The sequence below is a fragment of the Herpailurus yagouaroundi genome, unplaced genomic scaffold (genome assembly GCF_014898765.1).
Source record: "Herpailurus yagouaroundi ecotype Mexico unplaced genomic scaffold, PumYag 221, whole genome shotgun sequence".
Classification (NCBI taxonomy): Eukaryota; Metazoa; Chordata; class Mammalia; order Carnivora; family Felidae; genus Herpailurus; species Herpailurus yagouaroundi.
This window is the reverse complement of record NW_024412452.1, coordinates 14,362,743-14,374,768: the sequence shown is the minus strand read 5'-3', so window position 1 is coordinate 14,374,768 and position 12,026 is coordinate 14,362,743. Positions and strand designations below refer to the sequence as shown.

General features: G+C 43.2%; 1 protein-coding gene across 1 annotated transcript; it reads right to left on the bottom strand.

Annotated features, from left to right (window-relative positions):
- Nucleotides 1-2,049: 2,049 nt before the first annotated feature.
- Nucleotides 2,050-8,447, bottom strand: BMP10 (bone morphogenetic protein 10). The gene is made up of 2 exons (XM_040458672.1): nt 8,042-8,447; nt 2,050-3,432 (listed from the first exon to the last, which is right to left on the bottom strand). Exons 1-2 carry the CDS (start codon nt 8,373-8,375, stop codon nt 2,492-2,494), a joined length of 1,275 nt encoding a protein of 424 aa, XP_040314606.1. The 5' UTR covers nt 8,376-8,447; the 3' UTR covers nt 2,050-2,491.
- Nucleotides 8,448-12,026: the final 3,579 nt, after the last annotated feature.

Below are 12,026 nucleotides of genomic sequence, written 5' to 3'. Positions count from 1 at the left end.
CTTTAGAAAAGAGAAGCAGTACCGTAGAGTAAGTGAGGATACAGTGTGTACCGTGGATATAAAGGATGCACTATGTCCCTCTGAGGGCTCTAAGTGTCACTATCCAAAGCCAGTTACCCATGTGCGCGCGCGCACACGCACGCACGCACGCACACACGCACACCACTTTATATGGAAGCTCTTTCATAAACGAATGATCTGAGTTGCGTGGCCAACTCAAATTGTCAATCACCGTATACTCACTGAAGGTCAAAATTCCACTTTTCTGGGGCAGTGATTTCCCAGAATCTGCCCTCTGGACATCAGTGGACAATGGATATACAGAGCAGAGCCCCAAATCGGACAAAATGTCCTTCTAGCTTCCCTTACCTCTATTTTCTAGTGCAATTTGAGTTTATCACCCCAAGAGGTTTGTGAAAGGGAGGCTGCTGGTTTCCCATGGTAAAAAAAAAAAAATGCAAGACTTCTTAAGGAAGCATTCAATGGGGTGAGTGGGGGACAATGTACTGGAAACCACATTCCTAGAAGTGTGAACCTTCAGTGTCGGCTTCCTGGAGGAGTCAAAACAATTTGAGACCTATACTGCTCTCGTTCTTCCTGCACAAAGCCCATGATATCACATGGATGTTGGTGCTGGGGGGAGCTAAGATCAGAGCCTCAGTGTCCCTCCATGTAGCCAACTGCTGGCAAGCCCATTGGACCATCTGTATCAGGAACACTTCCCCATTACCTTAGTCCTGGCCAGTTCCAAACTGGGAGACTGCAGCATGGGAGAGTTGGGAAGCCTACCAGGGGGCAAACCTGATTTCAGAATTGAGGCTTAGCTCTTGAGTCATTAGCTTGTGTGTCTCTTTATGGATCCATTTATTTAGATGTATCTGTTTGGACCCTGGTTTTCTCTTTCTTATACTTAAGTATTCTCCATGAACAAAACCTTTCATAAAGAATACTTATTAGAATAAAGTCAAATTAAATCTTGGGAGGAAATCTAGAAATTAGAGCACTAACCCCACTCACCCTGACAGCAAATGCTTTCAGGTGTTCCCTCCCAACCCCACAGCAAGGGCAATAAAGGCCAATGAAGACAGGAGAAACAAGAATGACAGAAGGATATGAGACGCTGGGGCAAGAAAAGAAAGAAGGAAGGAGACGGGTGGAAAGAAGCAAAAGCAGGGGTGGAGAGGCAAGGGAGAAATAGTAAGAATTAAAGAAAAATATTGAGAAGAGTCCAACAAACAGATCCCTTCTGATTTTCCTCCTCTTGGTCTTGGGTAATTTTATTTTGTCCAAAAGATTTAAATCTCCAGTTAAAACTGCTTATAATTTTACAAACACATTCTAGGTTAGCATCTATATCCTTTTCTCTCTTCTCCTGCGAGCACCGTCCCACCTCCTCTACCCTCTGCAGCAGTAAAGGCCAACACACATGGCCTTGCTGTCCTGTTATCTCAGGAACATCCTGAAGTTCCTTCTGTTTGTTTTTTCTTTCTTTTTTTTTTTTTTTCTTGACCAGGCGCTGCCCTCTAGAGCGCAGTGGTGTTCCAGTGACTCATTCTTTGGTAATGTAGCTTAAGGCCACTGCCTCTTGAAGCCCTTTGATTTCTGTATCAGATAACCCCTCTCCTTAAACAGGCAGCACCCTTTACCTGGTCCTGTTGCCCTGAGCAATGGCACAAACTCAACTGATAAAAGCTAATCTACATTTCCGGGCGCCTGGGTGGTTCAGTCAGTTAAGCCTCCGACTCTTGGTTTCAGCTTAGGTCATAATCTCGCAGTTTTGTGAGTTCAAGCCCCACATCGGGCTGTGTGCTGATCATGCAGAGCCTACTTGGGATTCTCTCTCTCTCTCTCTCTCTCTCTCCCTCTATCTCTCTCTGCCCCTCCCTTACTCACACTGTCTCTCTCTCAAAATAAATAAATAAACTTTAAAAAAGTTAAAAAAAAAAGCTACACCTACATTTCCAATAGTATTTAGGAAATGTCATACTTCATAGGATGGTCAAATTCCTGGTGCAAATTATCTTGACATAAATCCTACTCAGAGAAGAGTTGACTGAGAATATACCATCAGTTTTTAATATATACACATTTGATTGAGTCATGCATATGAGGGAGTATAATCTACCTCTATAGAACCAGGAGAATTTTGTAAGTTTATCTCTGTACACATATACATACACAAGTATCTATCACTGACACTCTATTTCTGCTTAGGGCCTGTTGTTTTCAAATTGACATAGAGGACAATTAGTGTGGCTTGCCACTTGCTATTGGAAATGGCATTGACAAGAAATGGCAAGTCCAAAGAAAAACATATTGGAAGGGATGATATTGTATTAGCAAAACATGCATTTCCTACAACAAACTGACCTGCCCATTTCCCTAAGGCAGCAAGCCTCTATCATCTGTACACTCTTATTAAATAATCTCATTAAATAGGAACACAAAATATACACATTTACAGTTATTAAATTAGCACAGGACTCCTCTTCTATCTACAGCCACATTCAGAGACTGCCATGCCTTCATATTTGAACTTGTAAGTGACCACGCCTTTGTCTAAGTAGAGGATGGAGATGGGCTCTAGCTTGGTGGGCACACAGCAGGCTTTGGAAGCCTTTTGGGAATTCTTGAGGTGGACCAGGGCCTGGATAATCGCATGCTTTGTGGGTGTGAGATGCTCTGCAAGGGGGTAGTTGCAAACCCCACGGCATTCGTAGGCTTCATATCCAGGTGGGGCGATGATCCAAGAGTCCCAGCCAATCTCTTTGAAATCGATGTAGAGCGGGGTCCTCTTGCAGTAGTTTCCTTTAGCATTCCTTCTGATGCGGGCAGTGGAGTCATAGATGATGTTTGACCTCATTTGCAGCAAAGCTTCTTCTCCAGGTCCGCTGGAATAACTGTCCATGCCCAAGTTGTCAAACTCCAGAAGTTGCTCATGGGCAATCATTTCATTCAGTTCTTCTGTCCGCTCCTTCTCGCTGCTTTGGTCATCAGAAAACACGACAAGCAAAGGGACATGCTTATTCCTGGCACTGGTGTCTATTTCCAGTTGTCCCCTGCCAGCATCCTCAACTCCGTCGTGTCTACTCTCAATGTGGACCTCCAGCTGGTGGGTGGATGAACCTGACTTTTGCCAACGTCTAATGGCCTCAGTGACATCAAAAGTCTCCCACTCACTGTTGGTTCCATAGATCTCCCCTGACACCAAGACCAGCATGCTTCTTTCACCCTCACTGTCCCCTCTGCTCTCTAGTACCTCAAAAATGGTAATTTTTCGGTCTACTCCATCATAGATCATGCGATCTCTTTGCACCAGCGTGTACAACCTCAGTTCAGCCATGATAACCTCTTCATGGTGAGGAATGGACACATTGAAGAGGAGAGGGTATTTTCGGAGCCCATTAAAACTGGCTGGCTGGGAAAACAGATCTGAAAAAAAAAAGACAAAAATCAGAATTGCTGTATGTCACTGAGAAAAACAGATGCTTATTTATGTGATAAAAGGGCCTGTCTGCACGAGAAGCTTGACACTGAGAAATCAATGAGAGCAAACACAATGTTAACATTCTCTGACAGAAAACACTGAAAGGTCAGTGGTAGAATACTAAGCTGACTTTCGCGGCCAAGGCTAAGATGGAAAATGGCTGCCTGATGAAGGCTCTCCCGGCCTTGCTTGCGTAGCTTATCAGCCACAGAATGACAGAGCTGGGAGGAAGCCTGGAGACTGTGCAGGCAAGCCCCCAGTTATTCCAACCAGTGAGGAGCCGTCAAATGGGACATGCGGTGGTTGTTCTTTCTTGGAAGTTTTTCAGAGATGAGGACTTCATGGCTTTTCACATGTGCATTTGTAATGGGTGGAGATTGCCCACATGGTTGGCTGAACATTAAAAGACCTTCAGCTATATTGGGGGTTGGCAAACTATAGCCCATGGGCCATATTGGGCTCTACCTCTGGAAATAAAGCATCATGGGAACATAACCTGACCCATTTATTTCTGTGTGGTCAGTGGCTACTATTGTACTACAATGGCAGAATTGTGACAACAACATGGCCCCCCAAACCTAAAATATTTACTATCTATCTGGCCCTTTACAGAAATATTTTGTTGACTTCTGCTCTAGACGCCAAAATCTGACAAGGTAACCAGATAGCCAAATACCAAGGGGGTCACAGTGGATGAATTTTGGGTGTGTGGTTGTCAACAAGGAGGAATGGGAAGAAAGGAAACTTGGGATAGAAGTCTTCTATCCCAAGGGTAGTCTTCTACCCTTAGCAACCATCACGGAGTTTTGGTACATAAGAATCACTCGGAATGTTTATGAAACAAATTTTTAAAAGTCTCAGAAGCATGCCTCCAAATGTTAGCATGTTGACTTCCTATCTGAGAATTTTACGGGAGCCCAAAGCCTCTATACACTTGCCCCCAGGAAATACATGATTACAAAATGTCCCTGAAGGCATTTGTCAACCAGCAAAGGGTTCCATGAAACCAGGATACTAAGGACCCACCAATGGAGGGGTTCTCTATCACCTCTGGCACTTTTCCCAACTCTGTAACCAATTCCTGATTTTAGTGTGGTCCTTGTTCCAGACTGTACCCTTTAATATTCTTATTTCACTTTATAATATTTTTTTTTAGTACTTAATATCTCTTTTAGTTCTGTCCTAAGCAACAACATTCATGAAATGAGGGCATTGAGGTGATAGCCATGTGGACTTTTTTCTGATCCACGTTAATGAAAATATATAATAAGGTCTCATAATTTACAGCTTTCTCTGAGTACCACTAAAATCATCTCAAACACCAACAGTGGGAAATACTGGTCAAAGGAATGAATTTGAATTCTGTAACATGACTCTTAAAAGCAGCTATAACCAGGCCTTAACCTCCTGATCGACGTATGGCTGCCATTCATCCCCTACAGTACATGGAACATTGTAATTGGCCCACTGATATTTGTTGAAAGTTTAAATCATAAAAATTCCTATCGAAAGGAGACTGAGGGGTGCCTGGGTGGCTCAGTCAGTTAAACGCCCAACTCTTGATTTCAGCTCAGGTCATGATCTCACGGTTTGTGAGTTCAAGTCCCACATTGGGCTCTGCACTGACAGTGAGGATCCTGCTTGGCATTATCTCCCTCTCTCTCTGTTCCTCTCCTACTGTGCTTGCTCTCTCTCTCTCTCTCTTTCTCGCTTTCTCTCTCTCTCTCTCTCTCTCAAAATATATGAATAAATAAAAACTTAAAAAAAATAAAGTAGGCTGATATCTTCACCATTTGCCAAAACATTCCTTTGCCTTGTTGTGTATTGCACCTTTGGAGATGTTCCTCTGACTCTTGGAAAGTCCTCTCCCCTTTTGGGTGTGTGGCCCCTCCTCGTGGGGTTTTCCCCCTCTTCACATCCCTATCTAGAAGTTCACTCCCTTCTGGGTCCCTTGAATATTTACTCTCTGTCTCTCCTTTGAGCTTTGCCATTTATATCCTTCCATTTCAGGTTTCTTTTTATGAATGGGTCTTCCCAACTAGATCATGACCAAGCTGGCAGGTACTGTGCCTTAAACTCCTTCTGTGCCTCCATGCTACCATGATGCCTTAAACAGAGGCAACACTTTCAAAATATTGATTAGTTGATTGTGAACATCAGATCAAACTGATTTATGGGCATGGCATATGTTCTTAATACATCAAGTAACTTGGGAGTTGTCCCTTTTATAAGAATAGAGAGACTTGACTCTCCTTGGACAGGGAACATGAGAAGATCAAAAATAGGAAGGTAGACAGGTTGCTCCATCCATGACAAAAGTGCAGGATAAAAGCTTATGGTGGTGGGTGGAAGAAATTCCAAAGGAGCACAAGGAAACTTTGGGTGGTGATGAATATGTTCATGATCTTGATTGTGGTCATGGTTTCAGTGGATGTTTATATATGTCAAAACCTGTCAAATTATATACTTCAGATATGTGCAGTTTATTGTATATCTATTATACTTCAATAAAGCCATTAAAAAAATAAGTCCGCAGAGCATGTACAAATATACTAAGTAGTGGATGGAGGTGTTGCATTCTAGGCAAGGGAACTGACGTTAGTTGAGCATATTGTAAAGTGCCAGGTGTTTTGAAAGCATTGTTTTATTTAGTACTTACAATGACTCTTTATTGCTATTGTGCTCATTTTACACCAGAACAAATCAAGCCTCAGTGCAGAGGACTGACTTCCCCAAAACGATGAAGTGAGGTCAGCAGCGGTAGGAATTAAAGTCATGGCTTTTTTCTACCTTAGAGGTGCGCTTGTTTTCCCCTGATTAGTTAGATTTGGAGGAGGTTTTTTTTGTTTTGTTTTGTGGGGATGGAGGGGTTGGTCTTTGTCTCCTAGGCAGCTGCACTGTGCAGACCCAAAGAGGCAAAGGAGGGACAGTTAACAGCCACTAGGGCTAGCCCAGTGCACACTCCACCTGCAGCCTGGCAGAGGACGCCACAGCCGGGGCGTCCACGGAGAGATCCGCTCCGGCTTTCGCTGGTGTCCAGTGATCAGATGCTCTGTAAACTCCACTTCCTGACCTGCCTCCACTTCCTGACCTGCCTCACGCAAATCCTCCACGGAAGAAGCGAGAACTGAAGCACTCCTGTTTTCCCAGGGGATGTGAACACTTTCCCACCTGCACTCTCAGCCAGGCACCCAGGGCTCAGTGCTCGGAAACACTAGGAAGGTTTCCCATGGAAGGAAGCTATTTATTTTCAATCCAGACTCACCCCCAAAAGGAATCCGTAACTTCAGTTTGCCATTTCCATTATGTTACTAAATGTTACTAAGTAACATTTCCAATGTGTTACTAAATATCTGAAATTTGGGCAGTTACCTAAATTTTAAAGGCAAACGATATCTTTAGGACTGAGCAACACCCACTCCCCGTTTCCTCCAGTGCCTAGAATTTAAGGAATTCATTCGTAATATCTGACGTTTATTCAGCAATTCATAGTAAATGCAGTGCTTTCTCACTTAGAACCTCTTTGAAATAGCTCAATTATGTTACATAGGTATATTATCCCCAATTTACAGATGAGCAAATTGAGGCCCAGAGAAATTAAACTAATTGTCTCTAGCTACTAAGTCAACCGTGTCTCAAAATTCCAAATCCTAAGCTATTGCTTTGCTATTGCCTTTCTGCTTTTAAGAATGTCTGGTCAATATCAATCAAAACCCTCTTTTCTACCTGGTTAATGATTATGGTAAATATTAAAGAATTCATTTCTTTGGATCTACAGCTTTTACCATACATATGCCTACTAGTACCATATTAACTAAAAGATTAACTTGCTAGGTCATTAGATTTAGTCACTGAATAAAGCTGGGGGAGATACCATAGGTTTCCTACTGATATTTAAAATTTGCACATTACTATTCATAAAGACATTGCAATAAGCTGGATCATTAACTGGGTCATACATTATTCCTGGGCATTATAAACAGTGATTCAAGGATAAACATGTCACACAAACACACCAAAACTTTAGGAAGAACCTCGAAAACATACATTTTCAGCCTGTCTGAATATTTCTTCAATAAGGTCAGAAAATAGAAACTCATTCAAAGTTCGAAAGAAGCACAAATCACAACTTTTGGGTGTTGTCTGTTTTCATCATTTACATTCCAAGCAGAAGTTCATGCATTTTTGAGTCAATCAAAAGACAAACGGAAATTGAGACGTATCTGGAAAATGACACGCACAAGTATAGTGGTCGACCAACATAATTTTTTTATCACTTACTGTTCAAACTTAAAAAAATTTTAACAACCCAATCATGAAGTCAAAATGGCTTTGGATTAAAAGATATTCTTTAGTGTCTTTTAATAACATTTGGGAAATGACCATGAAAATGGTATAGACCCAAAATGTGAATTGTTTTTGAGTATCTATGTACATATACCCTTATACAGAGGCCTTCACCCTTATCTATATTATTCCCACGCATTGTAAATTTTCTTATCCGCCTCTTGAAAAAAAATCCAAGCAGAATCTATCAATAGTATGTAAACTTACCTTCATTTTTGAAGCTCCTAATGATGTTGGCAGATGGCATGGAGGTCCGATCTGTTGCAAATTTGTTGTAGAGCTCCAGCATGTACTCTGGTGGGTCAACCTTGGCTGAATCCTGCGAAGGGATGTCGGAGAGGTTCAGTGTCTTGAGGAATTCATTCTTCATGCTCTGCAGCAATGTGTTAAAGTCGACACCATCTTGCTCTGAGAAGACATCATCGAAGAGGGGCATATCTTCTTCCAGAGGTGACTGCTCCAGACTCATGATGGGGCTGCCAGAAACCGAGTGAACCACCAGGCAGACGAGAGCCCACAGTTGCAGGGCCAGAGAACCCATGACTCTGCTCAAGCCCCCAGGCCAAGCCGGGAAGGTTTAGCTCTCCTGGGCTCTAAGTGGCAGTTTTATCTTGTAGCGCGTTAATGCCTCGTGTCACTGGAGACAAGTTTGGAAACTCTTCCCCTCTCTCTCCCTCCCCCTACCACTCTTCCTCTCCCCTCAAAAGTCAGGTTGCAGTAATTGGATAACAAAATCCCCTATAGGGGCCTAGCCTTTCTTATCTCCCCAGTGTAAACTTGTGCACCAGATTTTGTTTCTATCTTGCGATCCTTTTTTCTTTTAATGAGCATTTTGTAAACATTTCCACATTCTGACACTGGCGAAGAGATAGGACAATTTTCTCTTCACAGAAGCTCTGCTTCTCTTCCTTTCAATCCACTTCCTTTTGGCAGGAATGTCTAAGTTCTGCTTTTATGCGGTTCACTTTCACACATGCCTAGAATAGATACTAAGAATCAACACAATACACATCAGTGGCAACACGTATTAATTCCAGTGATAGGGTTTCCGTCCTCACATCAACATTTCTGAAGTCAGATCAAATATCCAGCATCTCTAAGTTAAGCTAATAGATATAAATGAATTTATATAAATTTTTAGAAGCTTGCGTTTTTAGAAACAAGGAAGTATAAACTTTGTGGTCAAGGGCCTTTTCATACAGATTTAATCTGGTTAAATGGCTTTTGAAACATAGGGTGAGTGTTTCATTATAATAGCAACTAAAATTTCTTAGGTGCTTTCCTATAAACAGGCGTTGTGCTAGGTGCTTTGTGTATATCACCAAATGTGCTCCCTCTAATAACCCTATTACTATTCCCATCGCAGGTATGGGTCACTAAAATTCAGTAACTTGCTAGAGGTCACAGAGCTACAAGGTGATAGAGTCAGGATTTGAACCTAGGCCTTCCGACTCTTATACAAAGAAGAAAACAGACTTTTCAACCGGTGTTCCCTGAGGTTGGGGCAAGGGCTAAGTAAGCCCCAGCCGAGCCTTGCCTAGAGAGTCCACAGGAGGCAGGCAGGGATTTGCAGCTGGACATGAAGCCCGGGTCCTTCACCCTGGCAATGAAGTATCAGGATGGCCAAAAATCTCTGCCAAATCCATCTTTATGGCTAAACCAAACCGATCAGGTGGTTCCAAATAAAATTTTGGCAAACAGCATTATTAGGCAGATGAAAAATGCCAAATGCCTTTGTCTGAGAGACTGGTGAAACTGATTGTGTGCCTGGTTTAGGAAGGACAGATCAAGTTCATATCACTTTCCAGCCCTCGTTAGTGGCAGTATCGGTGTGGTGCGGTCAGGCTGGGTGGAAAACTCCAGGGAGTGCTCTCTCCCCTGAGGTGGTGGGACTGGTGTCTCCTGACTTGTTCAGTGCACTCCCTGTGCAATTACAGGCAGCTGGCGTTGTGTCCAGAAGACTGGTTCCAGGTATTTGATACACTGGAATACTCTCCTAGTTTCTGAGTTAAACTTTCCTATGTTTACCCCAATAGGTTGGCTACAATATCTCCACTATCCTTTTTCTTGTGAGCTCCCTGTGCAACCATCTTCTGATCCTTTCCTCCCCTCAAATGCAACTTTACAGCAGTTTTCTTGAACTACCATAGAAAGACTTGTATTTTGAGGGAAAGTCCCTCCTCAAAATTGTGCCTTTGTTGAGCAGTTGTTGATTTTGATTCAGTGTTCTATCTTGGTTGAGGCTCCGGCTCCCACATTAAAAAGACAATTGTAGAGTAGAAATAGATTATACCCTAATAGGTCCATAAGCAACAGAGTCCAACCCGCCCCGGGGATGGGCTTTAACATGAGGTTTCTGACAGCATACCAGCGGGGCCCTTGTATCATGTCCTGCATCAAAACAAGCACCCGTTTCTCTTCACACACACAGAGATGTCAACGCACACTCCAGAACTCTGAATGGCAGGCATGTGCGTGTAACTGCCTCAGGACAGCAGAGTAAGTGACAGTACTTACACCCCGGGCGCACTGGCTTCAAAGGTCAGGAGGAGGGACGGACATCCCACATCACAGAACTCCAGCGTTTTGCATTCTTAGGGGGAACACACGCAGCTGAGATTTCCATGAATCCTCCGTATTCGGTGTTGGAGTAACTGTTGGGGTTGAACATCTGGACCAGTTGCTGCATCAAGAATGTTTATATTTTCGGCTGACTTAAATATAAAATAACAAAATCTCTATAACCACATCTCAATGCCTATGACTTCTTGAAATGTAATGTCCCTAAGCCCCACATCTGCGCTGGGGGTGGACAAGGAAGGAGATTGGACTCCATGCATGGAGGAGAGAGGCAGAAGCCTCACCCTCTTCTAGGCCTGGGATACTTTGCATTTCAGCTGCAGAGTGTCTTTATCCACATGATTTTACCTAGAAGCTTCTCCTGATGGCTCTCACCTGACTTTAAAAGGTCCAAATATCTCCACATTCCTTCCCCTATCTTGATTTCCCGGACACAGTCTATTCTATTACTTTGCACTGTCTCATTATTTTGGATCCCTTTCATTTGGAACATGTTATAACCCGTTTAGAGTAGATGGAAGATGACTATTTTCTGAGTCAAAGATGAAAGGCATGTCTAGATGTTTTAAGAGAACCTCCAGGGGTGGGGAGCAAAATATTAACTAGCATCATGCTTATCAAACCCACTGTAAAATGCTCCCGAGTCTCCACTTTACAAAGTGTGGGCCAACTTTTAAGACTAGTTCTAGTTACTGTACATACTCGAAGGATCTGACTGAACTACACTGGAGTTTTCAAAGGGATCTGTGATCCAGGGAAGGTAAGATCCATTGGACAACACCCATGTGAATGCTGCTGTCCCCTGCTAGGACTGAACAGGTCCTGAATAAATGCGATCAACAAAATTGTCTTGACTGACAAATGGTCAGTGAAGTCAGGAGATCTTTGGACATGACTCCACCTTCCACCTTGGACCCTACTTCAGAAGCCTGACACTACTCTTGCTACTTAGGAATTTTCAGGACTTTGAGGTATACCTTCTCAAACCAAGTATGATAATAAAAACATTCAGCAAGCCATATAACGGGTCCAAGCCAATCAAAACAGATACAAGCCAGAGTGCCAGAGCAGGATTGCAGAGGCCTCAAGCTGCCCTTAACGAGCTCTAGATCTTGGGGCGTTTGGGGTGGGATACTGGGGGAGGGGCTTGGGCAACAGCTATTTACCAACCTGTATGGAAATATTTTGGTATTTTAGCACTACATATTACCGTTGTACTATGTATAACAGGTGCACGGTAAGTATTGCCTAAAACTAAGCCAGAGCTCTGCAAGCTACATGCCGTTAGAATTTGCTAACTCAACACGAGGATAGATAGCCTGCACTCATTATTCCCTTGCCTGCTACTAGAATCTGCTTTCTGGCTGCCGTCTCGCTCTCCAGTCCAGATCTTGCCCATAGTACCGAGACTTAGGAAACCATTTGGGCTGGGCTGCCTTTGTCCCTCATCTCCCCCCAAATCTCCTCTAGGATTGGAAGCTGCCTCGACGGTGGCATTTCTCATCAATTCATGTTTCAGAGTCCACATTTTCAGTCAAGGAAGTGTTTCCTTGCTTCTTCTGAGCCCTCAGCATTTAGGTTGCTACTTACCTGAGGCTTGTCTGTCTACCAA